Below are 22,566 nucleotides of genomic sequence, written 5' to 3'. Positions count from 1 at the left end.
TCTTTGAGTACTTCAGAATCATGTCATTCTGGCTTCTTTAATCAGGCAAGGAAAAAAAATCAAGTATGTGGATCTAATTATGTTGAATTAAGTTGTTTTGTGATCTATGACTTGGGATATCCTCTGCATCTGACAGTAATTTTCCTCATAAAGCACATATGGAGTTAGAAAAATATTCCCAGTTTTCAACAGTTGAGTCATATGTTGTAAAACCTTACAATATTTTGTTGATATACTTCCGTAATGTCTTAGTCAAGCAGACACAAGTCATTTTATACTTAACATGCTAATTTTTATAAATTGTAAACTTGCTTTTGAAACATCTGTACATCAGATTAGTGTTACTTTTATTATATCAGAGTGCTCCTGCAAAATGATATGATTGGTATGTTTAATTCTCAAGGGGAAAGAACCTTGCTTTTTAGTATTATTAATTGATAGTATTTGATAGTCAGTTCAGATAAAAACAAATAAATTTAGTATGAGTATGTCCCAAATATCGCCTACTTATGCTTTTGCTGAAATTCAATTTTTACTGGACTTTCTGTATTTTTACTTACTAAACATCATCCTGATTTTTGCCATTTCCTTTCCTGCCAAACATTAGCTTTATTGAGATGTAATTGTCATACTATAAACTGAATCATAGTACAAATACATCCATAGACAATACATAAACAAGCGGGACTGGTTGGCCAACAATTACAGTGCTCCTCCATTACAGTAGAGGTGACAGCTTTCCATCATCCTACTATGCCAAATGGTCCTTATATTTATTTGTCCCTCCCGAGTTTTTGTTGGGGTTGTACAGCTGCCACACGCTAGTTGTCACCATCCCCTTACATCTCATCCAACCTTGAGCCAGTGGCATTGCTTCAGGCAAGTGGAGTGGGTGATCAGGTAAAAAGAAGATGCTGCTGGGTCCAGGCGGGAACATACTTGGGGACATTTCCATTCAGCTAGCAAGCCCTGTTGGGCCTTCCCACTATGTTCATCATCGAATTTGAGTTGACCCATCCCGTTGTGGGCCTGGAAAATCACAAGGCCTCTGTGGGTCAGTTGTTCAGTTACAAGAACTAAGTTGCCCGCTAGCAGCTGCCCTCCACAAAAGGGAGTGTACTTGATAGCCAACTCAGGCAGGTGGCGGTGTTGGACTGGGAGAACTCCATTAAGTCCTCACCGGAACTTGTTCCCACTGGGGTTCTGTGGTTTCTGTCGTGTAAGGTGGGAAGGAACTGGAAGCCTAGTAGGTGGTCATTTGTGTACTTGTCCCACAGTCTCCAAGGCAGAGGATACCCTCTGACACCAGCATGTGAGTACAGCCACACACTCACAACACAAGCATCTCTTGAGCTTCTCTTCCCCACTGTGAACGTTGCTCACACCCCGTTCTGGGGTCCTTTTTCCTCCTCTGAGGACGTGGACTACTGTGTTTCAGGAGCCCATGCCAGTTGTTCCAGTGGCAACTGCCGTGTGGTCAGATCTTTGTTTTTTTCATTTTAAAATTTGGCATTTCTATTTTATTTTTTAACATTATTTTTATTGTTGACATGATTACACATATCCCCATATTCCCCCCTTTTGCCCCCTCCATCCAGCTGCCACCCCCCTTCCCTCAGGCTGTCACTGCACTATTGCTGTGTCTGTACCATGGTATCAGGGGAGGCCAGCCCGCGGAGTCTGTGGGGGCAGCCAGGCGTGTTAGGCTTTTCCTTTCTCTCGGCCAGGCATCGAAGCCGTTTATTCCCCCGGGCAAAGATGCTGCTGCCGGCCTCCAGCGTCCTGGCACGATGGCGCCTCTCTTTCTGCCCCCATTCCCAACACTGCCAAGTTTAGCCCCTGAGTCCTTGGCATTTTCGGCCACCCCTCATGCTTGTCTCCACTCCAGTTCGCCACTGCTGGTTCCGTGGTGTTTGCAAGGCACCGAGTTCACCTTTTCAGATTTTTATTGAAATGGTTTGTGGATTCATATGTACTTGTAGGAAATAGTAGTAAGACATCCTATGTACACTTCACTCAGTTTATCGTAATGTAACATTTTGCAAAAGTACACAACCAGGATATCGATGGTTTATCTGAACAGTCACCTGCACTGTTTACAGTTTTGGGCCATTATGAATATGTTATGTCAACATAGTTTTTATTTCTCTAGCATAGTGAAATAAAATGCCCAAGAGAGTAATTGGTAGTTTGGATAGTAATTGTATGCTGCTTATTTTAGCTCATTTTTTAAATTTCTGGCACCTAGAAGTGTGCAAAACATGTAAAAGGATTTCCATAAATATTTATTGAATAAATAAATAAATGTGAAGAATTGATAGGTGGAAGGAGTGAACAGATGAGATAGAAGATATGTGGAGATTATCAGTCTACCATGTTTCCATTATAAGTAGCTTGTTCTGAAACAAACTTTCATTTTGTTTTTTAGATTCCACATGTAAGTGAAATCATATGGTATTTATCTTCCCCTGTCTGACTTATTTCACTTAACATAATGACCTCTAGGTCTATCCATGTTATCCTAAATGTCAAGATTTCATTTTTTTTTATGACTAGCAATATTTCATTGTATATATGGACCACATCTTCTTTATCTATTCATCTGTTGATGGACACTTAGGTTGCTTCCATATCTTGGCTGTTGTAAATAATGTTGCTATTTGGGACTTATTTTTATAGTTTCAGTTGTCATTCCTATGGGTATCTTAAAGTATAGTACTCTTGGATTTGAGAATTTTTATCCAAGTTCTCTCTGCTTTTGGCCGGCCGGCCTGCCTGCCTGCCTTCCTTCCTTCCTTCCTTCCTTCCTTCCTTCCTTCCTTCCTTCCTTCCCTCCCTCCCTCCCTCCCTCCCAAGATAGTTGGAAATGGAATTGGTTTTGAGTCATTAGGCCTGTATTTGACTACAAAAACAAAGTCACATTTAACAATGTTTTTAAAAATCAGGGTTTGTTTTTCTCATGTTACAAGAAGGATGCTGCTGGTTTTGGTATAATCAGTCAACACTGTCTGAGACATTTTTGCTCTTTCCCTCATGATTGTTTTTTTTTTTTTTTAAGATAGCTCAGAATTGTAGCATTTTTAAAAAGATTTTATTTATTTATTTTTAGAGAGGGAAGGGAGGGAGAAAGAGAGAGAAAGAGAAACATCAATGTGCGGTTGCTGGGGGTCATGGCCTGCAACCCAGGCATGTACCCTGACTGGGAATCGAACCTGCAACACTTTAGTTCGCACCCCGTGCTCAATCCACTGAGCTACGCCAGCCAGGCCCTCATGATGGTTTTATAATTGCCACTGCTCTGGACATCCTGTCCCTCCCTCATTCCCTCCCTCCCTTCCTTCCTTCCTTCCTAAAAAGATTTTATTTACTTAATTTTAGAGAGAGGGGAAAGGAGGGAGAAAGAGAGAGAGAAACATTAATGTATGGTTAACTCTTGCACATCCACAACTGGGGACCTTGCCTACAACCCAGGCTTGTGCCCTGACTGGGAATTGAGCTGGTGACCCTTTGGTTCGCTGATCAGCACTCAGTCCATTGAGCCACACCAGCCAGGTTTTTTTTTTATTTTAAATTAATCTTTATTTTCTTTTTTTCCATTACCATTTAGTTTTTATATACCCTCACCACCAGCAATCGCTACATTGTCCATATCCATGAAGAGAAGCATCAGTGATGTCTTTTATCCAGAAAGTGGATGCTCTCCCAGAATCCTGCGGTGGATTTCCGCTTTGTCTGACTAATTATAATAATGTTAACACTTCCTGAGAGAGAGGCCAGGCTAGCACGTATGAATGATCTGTGCTGGTGTCAGGGGAGGGAGTGAAGTTTGAAGAAGGGTGTTCAGTTTGGTGTCCACTTAGTACATCTGTATAACCATCATCACCCCGGTCAGGTTACGGGGCGTTTCCATGGTGCCAGCAACTCTCCTCCTGCCCTCTTCAGTCACATCTTCTGCCCCACTCACACCCTGGACAGTCATTGTGTCACTTCATGGTTTTATTTTTCAACTTAGTTGAAATTCATTATTGTATTAGTTTCAGGAGTTTCTTGATTCTTTTAAAAAAGTATATTTTATATAATCTCTAAGGTTTGGTGTGGATCTATGGGAACTGCCATTTCCAGTCACTTTGTTATATTTTCTAGCTCCTCGTCACAGACTTTAGGTCAGTATCAGAGTCATCTTCCGAGTGTTTGAAACTGCGCTTTTCTTGGTCATGTCTCTCCCATCCCTCCGAACCTGTTGAATTGGTTCTGAATGTGGGGCCAACGGGTCTGCATTTCTTAACGATAATCTAGGTGCTTCTCACACTAAAGTTTGAGATTCTCTCCTTTAGATGTTAGGATGTTAACAATAACCCTCAGTTTTCATCACCAATATCAGTTAATTGGGTTTTGGGTGAATTTGTGACATAAATTTAGAGTCTTGTAAGATGCTGATTTCTTTGTTTTAGATGCTTATATGTAATAACACTTAATACTAGTGCTCAAATACTCTCATTTCATATGTAATTTGAATTTAACCTGTTTTGTGAGTTAAATATACAGTTATGTATGGATGGACATAGTTGCTCTGTGTGAATATATGTCTGCTACATAGTACTGTTGTTTTGGATTATTAAATCAAAGAAATATTAAAAATGGATAAATCAGATTGCCAAAAACATTTCATAAATTAGCATTACTGGTATATAGCTACAGTATATTTTAAAGAACAAATGTATTAGCTTTCTGGGGGCTTAATTGGTTTTTGAGAGCCAAATTTTACATTGTTTCAAAAGAAACAAGTAGGAGGTATTACAGATATGCTAAATAAAACAGGAATGATTCAAAGAAGAATAAATTATATAACCTAATATAAATTTATGAAACAATTAAATGTTAAGCATTTTTTATTTGAATTTCATTGGTTAAATTTCTGATGTTTGTATATTTAAAAGCTCTGAATTGCCCTGACATGTGTGGCTCAGTTGATTGTGCATCTTCCTGCAAAGCGAAAGGTTCCTGTTTGATTCCAGTCAGGTAGGGCATGTGCCTGGGTTGCGGGTTTGATCTCTGGTCAGGGCTCATGCACGAGGCAATGGATCAATGTTTCTCTTGCATATTGATTTTTCTCTCCCTTTCTTTCTCTCTCTCTTTGCCTCTCTCTAAAAATAAATAAAATCTTTTTAAAAGAAAAAGCTCAAAATTGATAATAACCAAGGCACTCTTTGATGTTTTTGTCTTTTTATGCCACACTTTTATGCTGAATGATGAGTAACTTATAAAAGCATCTGATTATACCCTTTCACCATATTAACTGAAGGCACTTGTTTGACCCGACCCCAGATGTGAAGTGAGCCAGCATAGGCATCGGTAAAATGCTAGTTCAGGCTTCCCAGCAGCTGCTTATCTTCACTGAGCGTAGGAGAAGAGACATCTTTCAAGAAGTAAGGGGCAGGTAAATGAAACCACATAGGATAAAGAAAGCTGTAGAGCTTCCTTTTCAGCAAAACTAGCTAGTTAGTCTTTTCACTTTTTAAATTTACTGGCATTCTGTGGGTTGTCTTTTTACTTTTTTTGATAGTATACTTTGATGTACAAAAGCTTTTAATTTTGAAGTGTAGTTTATTTACTTCGTTGTTGCTTGTAGGTAGTATGAATTAAGAGTTCAGTTAAGAGTGTAATGGAGTAAACTGGTAGAGAGATTATACATTGGTGGCAGTGGAAACAGATACTTGGACAGAGTAAGCAAACATTTTATGGTAATTACAAAAATAACAACAAACATCTTAGTTCAGTGCTTCTTAGTGCTAAGTACTATTCTAAGTGTTTCATATGTTAATTCATTAAACATAAAGCCCCGTAAGATTTGCATTATTATTCCCATTCGCAAATGAAGAACTAGAAGACACAGAACTGTTAACTAGCTTTTCCAGGGCCATGTAACTGGCAAGTGGTAAATATATTTACGATAAAAGATGACCTCTAAGTAAAGCCTATACTGACATGTAAAGACTTCCTATTTACAGTGCTACTTCTATGTGTTTTCACTATTTTTTATTAACATTAAATTTTAAAGGCTGTTTTACATTTCAAATCAGCTGCTTGTTATCTGATGTGAAATTATATATGTGCGTGTTCATGTGTATATGTATCTATGTTGGTATTTATGTGGTATATACTCATAAACACACATATACATATCTATTTATGCATTGGGAGATGTCTGGAAGAATGTGTTCCAAGGTAGTAGATAGTTGTCTCTGAGTTGTGGTATTTATGTGTGTTTGTGTGGTGCTTTTGTTTTGTAAACTAAAATGACTTTATGTAATAATTGTGTTATTGTTGAACTGAATACAGATATATTCACGTAGAAGACAAAGCAAAATGTCTGCTTACTATTGAGTTTAGAAAAGATTTGTAATCTAATTGGTCTCATGTTCCTAACTCATGTCTTGTATGGATTCCTCTTTGGAGAGGATTTATGTACTTTTCCCTTTCTATACTGTGGAGTGTTTGGTACACTATAATAATAGTGCTTATTTGAGAGCCTTGCTGTGTTTTTGACTTTGGCTTTAGGATTGCAAGGTATTTTCTGCTTTGAGGTCTGTGATGTGCCCACAAATCTACATTTCCCACATGATGGTGCTATAAAATGGGTCGGCAAGTGTGGCCTATGAACCATATATAACCCTCTGTCTGTTTTTGCAACATCTTATGAGCTAAGACTACTTTTTACAGATGAGCATTGGAATCTGTTTGATGATAATACTAGCTTAGAAACCCAATTAAGCAAAATATTATCTTCTACAACAGATTGCATATTTCTCATGTAGAACTGTATTATAAAAAAATTGTAACAATTGCCTGATCTGGCCAGTATTACTTGCTATGATATTTAGTACAGTAGAGCTAAATCAGAGATACAACTTGCACTGAACTCCTCTGTTTTGTGAGGAGAAAGTTGTAACTAGATATATTCCAAAATAGAGGCCTAAAAATAATGCAGATGATGTCATTTTCTTATTACTAGTTTGCCATTATGCATAGTCTTTATTGTTATTAATGATGTATGACAAACCACCCAACTTGTTTGATAATACCAACAGTCATATCATTTTGTATTTTGTGGGTAGGCGATTGGTTATCTTCTGTAACGTTATTTAAAGGATTAAACCGTCTCTAGTCTCTTGACAGCTAATATCTTTAGCAACCCTTCTCAACTCATTTATGTATCCTGGTGTGTCTTCAAGGTCATAGAGCAGACTCAGTGTTCTAACAGCAGTTTTCTAAGAGGCATTTAGGTGGAATTCTGTCTTCCTGCCTTGATACTGATTGTTAGCACCACCTCATATCAGAAGTATTCTTAAAATGAAAGAAGGAAACTCTTTTTTCGTGGACAGATCAGGAAGTGTCTTGATTGTAAGTGTTTTGGAAAAAGGTTTTAGATAACATGGTTTAGTTCCACTGTGGATGGAACGTAAATTACTTAATAAGCCTAAAGATTTTTTTCTTTATATATTTGATCCTGGCTTGTGTTAATACATTTGATAGCATGGTATTAAATTTGTCTGGCTCTGTGTTTCTTTTCTCTTGCTTTGCTATTTACATGTTTCTTTGCCCTGCCCCTTCCATTTCTCTTGCTTTTCTATAAGTCAGTCTAGTTGGAGGTTATCATAGGCATGACTATGTGGAATGACTGTTTATTCATAATTCTAGAATTCCTGGGAGTGAAATATATCAGCTCTCAGGAGATTCTTTAATTATAACATTAACATGTCATTTATCATGGTAATTGAAATAGACAGGCATGTGGTTGAAATTGGGTTTATCCCTATATTGATAACTTTTGTCTAGCAATAGACTAACAATGAAGTATCTTGTCTTGATATATTAAACTAAATTTTTTTTATTTTATTTTAAGGGTTCCAGGCTCTTCCAGAGACTTGGGCTTTGAGGAATTCTTTTAGCTTTTGTTTGTGGAGTATTTCTGGAATATTACTCAAGATGTAATATGAATTTAGGCTTATTTGAAGATCTACTATATTGGAAAGTTGGCTTTGATGGCTAATTACGTTGTTGTTATGAAGCTGATATGTTCATACATGTATACACACATGTATGCCTTTTCCATGTTAAATACCATGCACTGATGTCTTATATTCTACCATACTTTTTTACTTTGCTGGGGTTTTTTTTTAAAGTACTGTTTAATAATTGTTGTATGTGGTAGAAAATTATTGTTATTGTTTATTTTTCAACTATTAATCTCTTCACCTCCTTCATTCAGTAACCCTGGATGAAATACAAATTGGTAGTTACAAGATAGTCATGGAGATGTAAAGTATAGCATAAAGAATATGGTCAATAATGCAATAACTACATATGATGTCATGTGGGTACTGGAAATACTGGGGGGAACACTTTTTTTAAAGTATAATTTTACTGAGGAGTTCTGGCCAAGATGGAGGTGTAGGTAGAAATGCTTCGCTTCCTCCCACAACCAAAAGAAGGATAACAACCAATTTAAAAACAATAAACAACCAGAAGTACCAGAAAGTCAGACTGTGTGGAATTCCAACCAAGGAGTTAAAGAAACGTTCACCAGGACCGATGGGAGGGACGGAGATGGGAGACGGGCAGCTGAGCGAAGAGGACCTGTGCCAAGGTGGCAGACCGTGTGGGTGAGGCTGGGCTGGCTGAACGGGAAACTGAAGTCTCAAAGCTAGCTGTAAACTACTGCTGGGGTGGCCACAGTGGGAGGAACTCTCAGCCTCACAGAAGAGTTCGTGGGAAAGTGGGGCTAGAGTGCAATAAACGAATGGCATTGCTCCCTCTCCGACCCCTCCCACACAGACAGTGCCACATGCAGAAAAGAGGGTTGCCCTGCCCTGGCGAATACCTTGAAGCTCTGCGCCCTTACAACATAGCAGGTGTGCCAAGGCAAAGAAATATGGCCAAAATGAAAGAACAGATCAAATCTCCAGAAAAAGAGGTAGGCAACAAGGAGATAGACAACCTAGCTGCTGTAGAGTTCAAAACACTGGTAATCAGGATGCTCACAGAACTGATTGAGTTCATTCACAAAATGAGGAAGAAATGAAGGCTACACAAAGTAAAATAAAGGAAAATATACAGGGAACCAAAAGTGAAGGGAAGGAAACTGGGACTCAAATCAACAATTTGGAACAAAAGGAAGAAATAAACATCCAACTGGAACAGAATGAAGAAATAATTCAATAAAATGAGAAGAGGCTTAGGAACCTATGGGACAACTGTAAGCGCTATAACATCCAAATCATAGGGGTGCCAGAAGGAGAAGAACAAGAGTAACAAATTGAAAACTTATTTGAACAAATAATCAAGGAAAACTTCTCCAATCTGTTGAAGGAGATAGATTTCCAGGAAGCCCAGAGAGTCCCAAAGAAATCAGACCCAAGGAGGAACACACCAAAGCACATCATTATTAAGTTACCCAACATTAAAGATAAAGAGAGAATCTTAAAAGCAGAAAAGGGAAAGGAGACAGTTACCTACAAAGGAGTGCCCATAAAGCTATCAGCTGATTTCTCAAAAGAAACCTTATACAGGCAAGAAGGGGTTGGAAGGAAGTATTTGAAGTCATGAAAGGCAAGGATCTACATCCAAGATTAGTCTATCCAGCAAAGTTATCATTAAGAATGGAAGGGCAGATAAAGTGTTTTCCAGATAAGGTCAAGTTAGAGGAGTTCATTGTCAGGCCCTTATTATATGAAATGTTAAAGGGACTTATCTAAGAAATAGAAGATCAAAAACTATGAACAGTAAAATGATAACAGCTCATCACTATCAACAACTGAACCTAAAAAACAACAAAAACAAACTAAGCAAACAACTAGAACAGGAACAGAACCAAAGAAATGGAGATCACATGGAGGGTTTTCAGTATGGAGGGGAAGGAGGAGGTTGGGGGGTGGAGATAGAGGGGATAAGAAGCATAAATGGTAGGCACAAAACAGACAGGGGGAGGTTAAGAAGAGTATAGGAAATGGAGAAACCAAAGAATGTATATGTACGACCCATAGACATGAACTAATGGGGGCGGTGAATGCTAGAAGGTGGTGAGTTGCAGGACATGGGGGGATAAAAGAGGGACAGCATAATCAATAAAATATACTTTATTTTTTAAGTATATTTTATTGACTATGCTATTACAGTTTCCCCAATTTTTTTCTCCTCTTTCTCCCCCCATTTAGGAAAGGAATAGAATTTCCTACTCTAAATCTTATATCTCTGATATGGAGTTTATTAATATATGAAACACATCTGTAGAATAAAACTTTATTTATAATTTGACCTTAGGTAAATTTGGTGATAAGCATATTTCATGGTGTGCGTGTCAAGCTCTTAGACAAGTGCAAGTAGTTTACATCATCTCTGTTTTCCGCCTCTCATTTTTAGGTACAAGACATCTGCTTCAGCCATGACTGTCGCTGGGTTGTGGTCAGCACACTCCGGGGGACGTCCCACGTTTTTCCAATCAACCCTTATGGTGGCCAGCCTTGTGTTCGGACACATATGTCACCACGAGTTGTGAATCGTATGAGCCGTTTCCAGAAAAGTGCTGGGCTGGAGGAGATTGAACAAGAACTGACATCTAAGCAAGGAGGTCGCTGTAGCCCTGTTCCAGGTCTATCGAGCAGCCCTTCCGGGTCACCTCTGCATGGTAAACCTGCTCTTCTCTCTTTCCACTGAGCCCTGCAAGCCCTCTTCCCCTTATCCTTAATTTTCAAGATCTGGGACATGGTAAATCCATTTTTCAAATCTGTTCACGCAGGGACAAGGTCTTGGGTTCATTTTTGGACATTCTTAACTTATTAAATCATTTAATTGATGGCAATGCTACTTTGATGGTCTTTATGCTGCTACTTTAACTTTTTCAGTAAGTAAGGACTTCTTTGTGTCATTTTTATGGAATATGAAGTTCAAGACTGGATTCATAAATTTAAAAATTTACTCTCTTGTCTATAGATCTTATCCAGAAAATTTTGCCTTTAACTAAAGCCAACACTATATAGTTCATTAAGAAATGTTCATTATTGAACAATGGTCAGGAGTCATGTGTATTTTAGAGCAGCATTTGCATTTTATTTTAAAATACATTGTTGTGGGATTTCTACCAATATGTTGCAGGAAAAGCAAAAAAAAACCACATTGTTTAGCTCAATAATCCATCTTAGAGCAAATAGTTGTGTTACTGTCACCCCAGCCAGTTACTGAAAGTCCCCTTTTGTGCTCCTTTTCTGTAAAAGAAAACCGTGAATCTGACTTTATGGTAATCACTTCCTTTTTGAAAATAATTTTCTCCTAAGGAAGTATCCTTAAATACTGTTGTTCACTTTCATGTAAATGGAATTATGGAATATGTATATTTTGGTATATTCAGCTTCTTTAACATCATGATCATGAAAGAATTCAGTTTTACTTGATTTATTTCCATTGATCTTCCATATCCCATTGCACAGTTATACTTCCACTTGTTTATTTCTCCTTTCTATTACTGTTGATATATGTTTGGGTAGTTTCTGGCATGGGGTATTATGTATAATGATGCAATGAAAATTTCTATATTCTTGGTGCAGATATGTACTCATTTTAAGTGGAAACCCTGGGTTATAATGTGTGCAAACCTTGACCACAGTAGTTTAATACCAGAGAGGTGGTACCATTTCCTTCCCATCAGAATGACAGAAAATTTTTATTGACACTAGATGACACTTTTACTCAGTAAGTTGTTACCCCCCATTCTCTTTCTAAGCCCGTAGCCACCACTAATCTGCTTTCCATCTCTGTGGATTTACCTGTTTTGGATATTGCGTATAACTGCCTTCATACAATATGTGACTTTTTGTTTCTGGCTTTTTTCGCCTATAGTATACTTCATCCAGTGTGTATCTGTTTGGTTTTGGCCTTTTTCCCTATAGTATAACATTTTAGAGGTATAGCCACATCATTATATGTATCAGCATTGCATTCCTTTTTATGGCTGAATAGTGTTCCATTGTATGTAAATACCACGATTTTTTATCCACTTTTCCGTTGGTGGACATTGGGTTATTTCCACACTTTAGCTGTTGTTAATGGTGCTGATATGAACACGTGTGTACAAGTATTAGTTTTGAGTACCTCTTTGCAATTATTTTTGGCAGTACAGCTATCCTTATTTGTTTTAGCTTCCACTTGAACACGTATCCTTTTATAATACCTAACCAATTTAGATAAATATTTTCTGTAGGAAGTTTTAAGACAGCCTGAAACATGCAGGTGTATAGAATCCTTGGGAAAGATTGTGTTGTAACTCAGAAAACTCAGGACCTCTGTTTTCTCCTCGCTTGATGTTTTATGTTTTGGCCCCATTATTTCTATAACAGTTGTTATTTGTGTGTATTTAACTTAATTAGTGACCTGTGACCTTCCAAGTTGTAAGTCTTTCAGCATCAGTCCTAGCTGAAAACAGCCATTTAAAAAAGTATTTAGAATTTTAAAAGAAGTTGAAAGTTGAATGATATTCTTATTTTCCACCATTTGCAAGGCATTTTACTTGAATAATTATTTTTATTCACATATTTTTGGTATAAATATTTTGTCATATAAGTAGGTGACAGTATCGGTTCTTTGAGGATCTTTTTCTTTATGTGGAATGTTTTCCCTTAACCACTTCATGGAGAGAGAGTCAGCGTGCATGTAGAGTACTAGGTTGGCCAGCGAACTTGATGTATTGGCAAAAAAATTTTGAACTTCTTTTTTCTTCTTGTTCTTCTTCCCGAATAAGCATACCACATACCAGGGTCTGTGCTAGGCTTTGAGTATAATGTGCACAAAAAATTGTCATCTCTGTCCTGTGGATCTTTTAGTCCAAGAGAAAGATAGATATTAAGTGACTGTGAACAAACTCCCTTGAATACATTTTTGCTGGAAGGTACAAAGTGGCAATAGGTTAAGGATTTGTTATTTGTAAAAGAACAGATGGTTGAAGAGCAATGCATGAATTTCCAAGTCAAAATATGCTACTTTCTCTCAGCTTTATTGCTGACAGCTCTCTTCATTTTCCTACTGATAATCCATATTAAAATTTTGTCATGTTGAAATTTCACCCCATTACTCTGAGTCATTTTTCCAGTTTTTAAAGCACTGACATTAGAGTGATGGTCATTTTTCTTCATGTTCTCTTTGTATTTCATTTGTCAAAACAAAATGGGCATTGTTGTTGGTTAGTTCTAAAAAGGATGTATTTACAGTTTGTGTGGATAAACAGTCTGATGCTGGTCAAAAACAATGTAAACTTTGAACAGGGAGGGATTCATGTTGAAAATGAATCATGCTTGGTGGTATTGCTGTTGTTTGTGCTCTTTTTAGCAGAGTAAAGGAAACTGTTAAATAACAGTTGATATAGGGATATTTCCTCTTTACTGTCTGTAGTCAGTCCAATGCAGGTTAGGATTATTTTATCTACTTGCCTTTTTTTTCTTTTTCTTAACAGAGGACCTTTATTTATTTGAAATATATTCTCTCTAATTCTCTCTAAGTATCTCTTTGGTTTCCTTTCTTATTGCTTGGACCCTGTGTGAGGGGTTTTTAGCCTAAGTTCCATGGACGTGGATACAAACTAACTACCCTGTAACCAAAACTGTTTCTTTTTATTATGAGGATAAATGAAACAGTAACATTAGTTGTACTTGAGACATTGCCACCAATAAAAATGCAGATGTTTTCATGTCACATTATATATGAACTGTATGTCTTTTTAGTGTTTTGAATTACTGAAATATATTTTGGAATATACTATATGCTCATACTATTACTGATTTTAATATTTATTATATGTTATAGCAAAAACAATTTTTAAATGTATTAATAATTATACTTCCGTAGAATTGGTGTCCTTTAATTTTATGTATTTTATTTCATACATTTGTAATCATCATTCAGAGAAAGAGTCCACAGGCTTTCGGAGGCTCCCCGGGAAGCTGACCGCACACGCACGGCAAGGACCCCAGTCGCCTTGTCTTGCCTCACCCGTGTCAGTAGCCTCCCGCCTGTTTCACTCACGGATAACCATAAGTACTAATTTCCACTTTTATGCTTAAAATCTTTCCGTGTCTCACCCTCCCTGTAGAGTGTCAGAGGAGGTTGCATCTTATTTCTTGCCCGTTGTCCCACGGCAGCTAGCTTGCTGCGTCCTCCCTGAATGTGCCTCGGCTGTTCATGTCTTGGCACCTTTCCTCCTCATATACGCATCTCTACTTGAACTAATTGTTACCCTCTTGAATATCTGCTAAAACCCTGCTTCATTGTGGTCTGGCTAAAAATAGTACTTTGTCTCTCTAGCCTCTCTTAAACATCTCTTGATGCTGTGTCGTCTGTACCAGCCCTGACATGGACACTCCGAGCACACTTTTACTGTGTCGTGCATGACATGTTGACTGTTTGCTGACGTGCCTGTCTCTCCTCTTAGACGGACTCCCATGAAGTCAGGGTCCTTACTTATGTTTGTATCTTTGTACCTTGCCTAGTATTTGCTACAATGTAGACTCTAAGGCTTTGGGCCAAGTTTCCAAATATCTTTAGGAGCTCTTTAATAAAACTATTTAGATTTTAAATTGTTACTTGTCAGGATAAAGTGCTTTTCATTCATGGTAACATTGTTCACTTTAACATCTTTCAGATACATTCATTTATTCAACAACTAGTAATTAGTGTTTACTATATCTAGGCACTGTGTCTTTAACACTGAGGTCTAGACTGTAGCGGCGAACAAGAGGGAAATGCCCTGTAGGGCAGCAGGGAATGCCTGGAGAAGATTGCAACTTGACGTTAGAATGCTTCCTGCAGACCTTACTGAGTTGAGGACATTAAACGATGATGTGATGGAAGTTTGGGTGAAAGTTGTGCAGATGTCAGGCAGAAGGGGCAGCTAGTATAAAATCCTTGAACTTGGAAAGTGCTGAAGTACGTAGTGCTAGAAGCACATAGTAGAAGATGAGGTCAGAGAGGAAATGTGGCCACATCATGTCAACCTTTGACTTTGGGCTTACAGGGAGATGGAGAAGCTGTGGAGAATTTTGAGAATAAGTGACATGGTAAGACTGTGTTTTGGCAGGGTCAGAATGGAAATCGGTAATTAGAATGCACAGACCGAGTTGTTTATAGTGGAGACTCTGAACAGTGGTTGGATTCTTGCTATGTTTTGATGGTGGGGCCGTCAGGGTTTCTGGTGTATTTTATGTCAGGTGCGAGAGAAGTGTGACTAGTAAGGCTTTCGGCCTGAACAGCCGGTAGCATGGGATTGCTATCAGATGAAATGAGAAACGCAAGGTTAAAGCAGGTTTGGGGTAGGGAGAGGATCAGGAGTTTTGGAAATGTTTCATTTACTTTGTGTCTTTGACTTCCTGGTGATGTTAAGTAGGTAGTTGGTTTTATGAGTTCAGTGGAATGGGTAAATGTTTGGAAGGCATAGATAAAGCCCAAAGCTGGATGAGATCACCTAGTGAGGGACTGAGTATGGAGGGGGAGAAAACAGAGCAGATGAAGGTGTCCCAGGACTGAGCCTTGGGCCTCCCTTCATTAAGCAGCCAGTGACATAGAAGGAAGACCGTCGATGAGCAATCCTCGTCGATGAGCAATCCTGGAGGTGAAATGAAGAAATTTTTTTTTCTGAGAAAAGGGAGTGATTAATGTGTGAAATCTCTGCAGATAGGACAATTAAGATAAGGACTGAGGAAAAGAAAGAATGCTATCAGATTTAGTAATGTAGAGCCACGCAGCACATGTGGCTTTGCTAAGAGCAGTTTCAGTGCAGTGCTAGGGACCTGTCAGGAGTGGGTTGTAGTAAGAACCAGAAGATAGGTGTTGGTGACCAGCATTGGCACGCCTTTCAAGGAGTATTGATACAAAGTGGGGCAGAAAGGTGGGGAGGAGTTAGAGGGAAAAGAGGACATTTCTTCTGTTTTCTCACGGATGTAAGACGTGAAGATGGTTGTGGGTATCAGGAGCTTTAAGGAGAAAGGTAAAGGTGGGAAAATGGTCCTCTGGGAGGAGAATAGGCATTCGTGTACCTGTTAGTAAACTTTGCCTGAATGAGGAAACCATTTTCTCCACTATTATTTCTGCCCCAAGCAAATTTAATAACGTGCCTTTGCTTTCCAGCTTCAACACCTTGTTCCTGTGCTCGAATTGCTTTCCTTTCATTTCTTCAGGTAAACTCTGAATGCATCTTTCAAGCTCAGTTTAGCTTATGATGCCCTTTCTCCCTCTTAACATAAAATGTCAGACTTCGAGTAGTTGATCCTTATTTTTGATGCTCTCCACTACCAAGCTGTAGCTTGCGTGGGCAACCAGGAGTCCGACTATCTGGGGTAGAATCTGTCTTCCATGACTTCCCAACTCTTCAGTCTGAGGCAAGTTACTTAGTCTGCCTGTGCCTTAATTTTCTTTTTGCAAAATGAGGAAAATAATATTACCTGCCTTAGAGAGTTACTGTGAGTATTAAAGCACTTGGAATAGTGTTTGACACATGTCAGATACTCAGTAAAGGATGAGCTGCTGTGATTAATATCATTATTAGTCTTGTTCATCACTGAGATGTAAGGGATTGAGCAATTTTTCATATTTTTGTGCCTCTTATCCAGAAAATTGAATAAATGGATAATTCACTAATGAGTGAATGAAAAATATAATTGTGACCTTATTACGTGCACGCTTTTTAGTCTTTTGGACTCAGTATTGTTAAGTTGACATTGTTTCTGAAATGCAGATACCAAGACAAAACTGGAAAGTGATGGTAATATAATTTTTTCATCTGATTTTAAGTCCTAGATCAGGGAATGTAGTCTTATAACTTAATCCATATATTCTTGACCCTTTGCATTTCTTTTTTTTAATTTATGTACTTTTTATTTTTTAACTTTTAAAAAATTGTGGTAAAGATAACAAATCTTGACACATAACAAAATTTACCACCTGAATCATTTTTAAGTATACAGGTGAGTGGCATTAAGTGTGTGCACGTAATTATGTAACCAATCTCTAGAACTATTCTTTTTTTGTAAAATTGAAACTCTATACCCATGAAACCTTTGCATTTCTTTAGTTTGAAAATTAGTTTTCCAGTTTAGATTTAAGAATATGGCGTTTACTATGTGGCAGAGCTTTTAAGGGATTTTCTTTTCTTTTGCTATTTCCAGTGTCTTAACAGGGATTTTGGATTCATTCTACAGTTCTGCAGAGTCCTGGAAGTGTTCCCTTTCCCATTAACTTACTGGTCCTCAGTGGAGGAGCCATCTCTGAGTCGCAGCTTCTGACACTTGAAGTCCAGGTTCCACTTCTTCCAAACAGAAGAGACTTTCTTACACTTGAAGCCTCCATGTTTTAGTACTAGTGCTTTTAAATAACTGGTAGCATTACTTTTCTTTTTAGCATCTGAATGATGCTTTTTTTTTTTTTTACCACTCAGAAACTCTTTTGATAGCCTTTATTTGATGGTTTATTGTAATTACTTTTGTGGATTGGAAGTTTTCTTGATGCAGACCACATCACAATAGTAAATACAAAGCAACCACACATTCAGCCTTAATATGGTTTCACCTACTTAAGGCAATCAGTAAGAATGTGGTGTTTCTTGACTTCTCTTTCCACATCACTGTCTACCTGTGCATTGAAGGTTCTTGTTTACCTATGCATTGATGTTTTCATTTCTGTGTTTTAATTTTTTGCCAAGAAAAATCAGTCATGTGTGCTGTACCTCTGCTTTAAATTTTATGCCTCATAGGACACACAGAATACTATACACATAGCATATACATATGTAATATAATATATAACATACTATATATTAAGTACATGTTAAATGGATAAAAGTCCATTTGTTAAACAATATCGCAGTTTAGTATCTGGGTTTTTACTGGTTACGTTCTTGCTTGTTTCAGCTCAGATTTTGTTTTTAATTGGTTGTTTTCAAGTCTAATAAATTTTTTCCAGTGAATTTGTTTTCTTATAAATTCTTTTACCATCCTTTAAAATGTTGCTATAACATTATGCTAATTTTTGCATATACTGTACACCAAAATCATAAATGTTTAAATGTTTGTATGTCACTTCCAATTGTTGAGCAGATGGGATTTTTTGGAAAGTGGATAGAAATGAGAGACCTGAAACAAGGTGCTTTCACTTGAGAAGCACTAACTGAAAAAAATCTATTAAATAAAAATACCATAATTTTAATAGACTATTTTATAGAGCAGTTTTAGGTTCATAGAAAAATGGAGAGGGCAGTTCAGATAGCATAGTTTTTAAGGAAAATAACATCACCTTTGAGTATCTTTAATAATTTTTATATTATTTCTAAAATGTTGATTATAGTCTATTTGAATATTTTATCTTTTTGCCTATTTTATTTGGAATAGTCCACATTTTCTTTCCCTCTTTTTAAGTGTTTCCTTAAAATAAATGCCAGATAAGGTAGTTAGAAATAGAAGCTAATCTGAAATGTTTTATTTTGCCTTCTGCTGCTCATGAAATATTTTGTATTTTCTCTGTATTTTTTTGCATTGCCAAATCATAAACTCCAGGTTTCATTTAAAATCGGAACTCATTGGTCTTGATTTTAAATGGTTAATGAGACATGCCTCTAGAGGGCGATCTTTTCTAAACTTTCTTAGGACTGGAATCATGGCAACCCTGGCATGAACCTGGTATGTGCTATGGATGTTGATGTCTTATGAGATCTTATAATTACCCAGCTTCCTTCTTACTATGTTTTTTTTGTGATTTGTTCTTCAAAGTCTGCTTAGAAAATTTGACTTTTGAACTATACAGGAGTGGGCAAAAGTAGGTTTACAGTTGTTAATACAAAAATTAATAAATAATGATATATTTATTATATCATTAAGAGAGATATATCATCTCTCTGCTTTGTGTACTCCTAATTGTAAATTTACTTTTGCTCAAATCTGTATTACTGTCAGTTAATATCTATTTTTAGCACTTCATCTAGGTACTTAGGTCCTATGAATAAATTTAGGTAGTTGAACAGAGGCAAATTTTTTAGTGGAGTAATTAAGTAAGTGGTGTCTGCATATTCTGAAAATTCCCTTCTTTGATTCTCTATGTTGCTATTCAAGGAACTAACTTCTCTACTTTATGGGACCAGAGTGATTAAACTCTGCAATTGAGACCTTATTAGGTTTTATAGTTAATCTCTGCTTCTCTTTTCTGTTAACATTTATTAAGAGTTTTACTGTTTTTGTTTACCTATCTAATATAATTTTTATCAAAGTAACACATGCACTTGTTATAAAAGACTAATAATACCACAAATTTATAATGACAAGTGGCACCCTGCTGCCCACCCCACCCTACTCTTAGGGGTCACGCCCCAGAAGCTGCTTCTTTCAATTCTTCAGAGCATCTTCCTTGATGTTTTTTTTTTTCTCCTTTCTGGAAATTATGCTAAGTTGGAGAAGGATCTCCTACATTGAACACTTAGCTTTCTTTTTGTTTTCTCTTTCTCTGTCTGTCTGTTTCACTTTATGAGTGGCCCCAGTTTATCTCTAACCTTATTGCATTTTTATTTTGGCACAATGTTTTTAATATTCTTTACTCTGAATGTTTCTTTTATTATCACATTCTTTTTTTATTTGACTGACATAATGTAGTTTATCTCTTTAAGAGGTACAATTTTTGAAGCATATTTTGCTGTTTGTACTACCTCTGTTACCTGTTTTCCAATTTTTTTGTGAGCATTATCTTTCATGTTAGAGTAATGCTTCTCACTTGAAATTATAATTTACCTAAATAGATTAAAAAAGTACTGATATCCAGGCCCAATCGTAGACTGATTAAACCAAATTATTGATCTAAATGTCTAGAAATCCTTGGCTGCTCATTCTTATTTTTACTTTATTTTTAAATGTTGTTATTTATTAAATTATTTCATGATTTTATTTTTACTCAGCTAACCAACAAACCTTCCAACTGATTGGAAGCTCTTTGAGCATGAGGAGGTTAGTGATTTTATTAGGGTACCCCAATCAGTACAATTTGTATTTCACTTTTCCCTTCAAACGGTCCGTTTCCCCATAAGAGGCAGTGTTGGGTGGTGGAGACTTTGTGGCAATGAACTTAGAAGTTAGTTTTCAAGGAATTGAAGGAGTTAGTTTAGTGATTAGAATAATAAGAGTATTTGGTTTGTCTATTTGCATGTTACTGTGGCCTTACTTTTCCAGGGAGGAAGACAAGTAGGAAAGTTTTGATTAGGTTCCATTGAAATATTTTGTTTTCAAAATTTGATTTTATAAAAATTGGAAAGAGAGAGGAGAGTAGTAATTAGGCTTCTTAGAACACACTATGACCAGCGTCTCAACCACCCAAATAAGCAAGCAGATTTAGAAATAATCAGACTGGAGAGTAGCAGCCATGAATAGTCTTGAACTTAAAAAACCTGAGCAAGAAATAAAAATGCGACAATTGGCTCATCGTTTGTAAACTACAAAGGGTAAGGAAAGTGGGGCCAGAGCTGTGCCGGGGTTATACACACTGAGACATAGAAAGTATTACAAGTCTTAGCATATTAGGGGTTTAGCATACAGTGACATTTAGAGTTTGGAGGAGGCTGAGAAAAGGAAAAGGATTTAAGGTTCATTGAAAATGTTATTAACATTGGATGATGTGTTTTTGCAGGTGAGAATATTGAAGCTAGAATGAGGCAACACGAGTGAAACTATTTCAGGACGGGGAGAGTGGATTGAGGTGGGCGGTGTTGTTGTTGGAAGCTTCAGGAGAGACAGGCCATTCCGCTCTTAATGTTCGGAACCATCTCTAGTCGGGAGTGCTTAATAACTGCTTAATAATACTTCGTTTGTGTCTAGTTTTGGAGTTTATTGGAATGTGTCCACATTTGATAAAAATCATGGGTGAGGGAAAATATGAAACAACAATACTGATACGTGAATATGGTTTTCTGGGCAAGAATCAGATGATTAGGAAGAAGTGTTTCTGCTTAAGCAGAAGAACGACAGAGAAGCACAGTCAGCATTTCTCAGGTGTGATCATGGTATCACTCCTTTTCGTGGTTCTCATTCTCAGGAACTTTCTATCAAAGCAGTTTCTATGTGCACAGGTAAATTCATGGTTTTGCTTTTGGAAAATCAGTGTAGAAAACGTGGACTTACTACTTATTCATGATGTACTTTGATTTCTTTCTCTCTTTGTCTCTTTCTTTTTTTTGGTGCACAAGTCTCTTTCACAGATTTTTGAAAACTAAGCTGGAAATAAAGTACATGTGAATATAAAAGGTTTTATCTTCCCTGCTATCAGAAATGCTGATTTGGCCCTTTTGCACTGTACTCCCATTTTTGTATGGTTGTTAAAATCTGCTGCTCTTTCCCATCTGAAGGAAGTGCATCTTTGACACTTCTCATGACCTGAGTCATGATGCTGAAATGGAGCCAGAAAATGTCCTTAAGAGTCACGGGGAAAAGAAGGAAGGCTTCCATGGGGTGGGGGCTGGGGAGGGGGAAGGAGTTGTGGGGAGAAGAGCATCTTTCGTCAAGTTACTTACATTTTCTACTATAGTTTTTATTCAACAGAAAATACTTTGATTTTAATATTTATATTTTCCTTGACTATGCAATGTTTAATGTATTTGGAAAAGATAAGTTCTGCAAATGTTAAGTAAATGTGAGTCCTCTGAGTCTAAAAAATTATACCTTAAATCCTGCAGTTTATTTAATATTTAACAAAGTATATGCTTTTACTTCAGAACCAACTCTCAGTTCTTTCACATTTTATACATTTAACAGTATAAGTAATAATGTTGTATTTGTTGAGTGATATAGATAAGTTTCTATATATTTTTTCTCGAACACTGAGTGCTGTTTGCTCTGTTGACATGATACAGAATTCATTGCAGATAAGCCTGGGAGAGCGGGGTGGAGGGTGTTTCAGAAAGGAATTTCAATGAGGATTTATTTATACTTTGGGGAGTTCATTTAATCCCAAATGTGGTCTAAGAGATGCTAGATTATGGAGTTTTTAATTCTGGGAATTTTTCACTTAGGTAAACGTCTTTAGAGCACTTCAGAGCACTCAGTCCCTAAAATCAGTTTCAGAAGAGAGGGAAATTTTGAGGGTATGTAAGTATGTTAGATTTAGGAATAATTTTGATTTTAAAGTCCCACGATCATTTTCTTTTGTTCTTCTAATTTATACAATTTGCTTTGTCCCCCCTGTTGTTAAATATAGTCTCTATATGGTTTTGATTTTTGATTGTTTGAAAGAGTAGCGAACTACAATCCTAATGTTTAAAATGAACTAAAACCTGCAAACACTTGTTACATATTAAGAGCACCAGCGCTTATAAATTTCCTTTGGAGTTCTCTAAGAAATGTCAACCAAGGTAATGAACTTCCCACTTATGAAGGGAGATTTTACTCATTCATTTTATAAATTTGGGTTAGCTGTGTGATCAAGACTAAATTGTGCCACAAATTCGGTGGAGAGTTAGTGTAGCCACAAGAGCTTCCTACGGTATATTTCATTGTCTGCCTCTGT

The 22,566-nt window shown here is 37.1% G+C and overlaps 1 protein-coding gene across 6 annotated transcripts in view; it reads left to right on the top strand.

Annotated features, from left to right (window-relative positions):
• Positions 1–22,566, top strand: part of BCAS3 (BCAS3 microtubule associated cell migration factor) — a 485,527-nt gene that overhangs the window by 152,825 nt on the left and 310,136 nt on the right. For all 6 annotated transcript variants that reach the window (XM_045836907.1, XM_045836908.1, XM_045836904.1 and 3 more), the window contains exon 15: positions 10,420–10,684. In XM_045836907.1, the coding sequence (XP_045692863.1) occupies positions 10,420–10,684 (265 nt within the window). The remainder of the gene's footprint in view (positions 1–10,419; positions 10,685–22,566) is intronic.

Source organism: Phyllostomus hastatus, unplaced genomic scaffold (genome assembly GCF_019186645.2).
Source record: "Phyllostomus hastatus isolate PE091 unplaced genomic scaffold, TTU_PhHast_1.1 phas_contig_210, whole genome shotgun sequence".
Taxonomy (NCBI): Eukaryota; Metazoa; Chordata; class Mammalia; order Chiroptera; family Phyllostomidae; genus Phyllostomus; species Phyllostomus hastatus.
The sequence above is the reverse complement of the archived record's forward strand: the minus strand, read 5'-3'. Positions and strand labels throughout refer to the sequence as shown.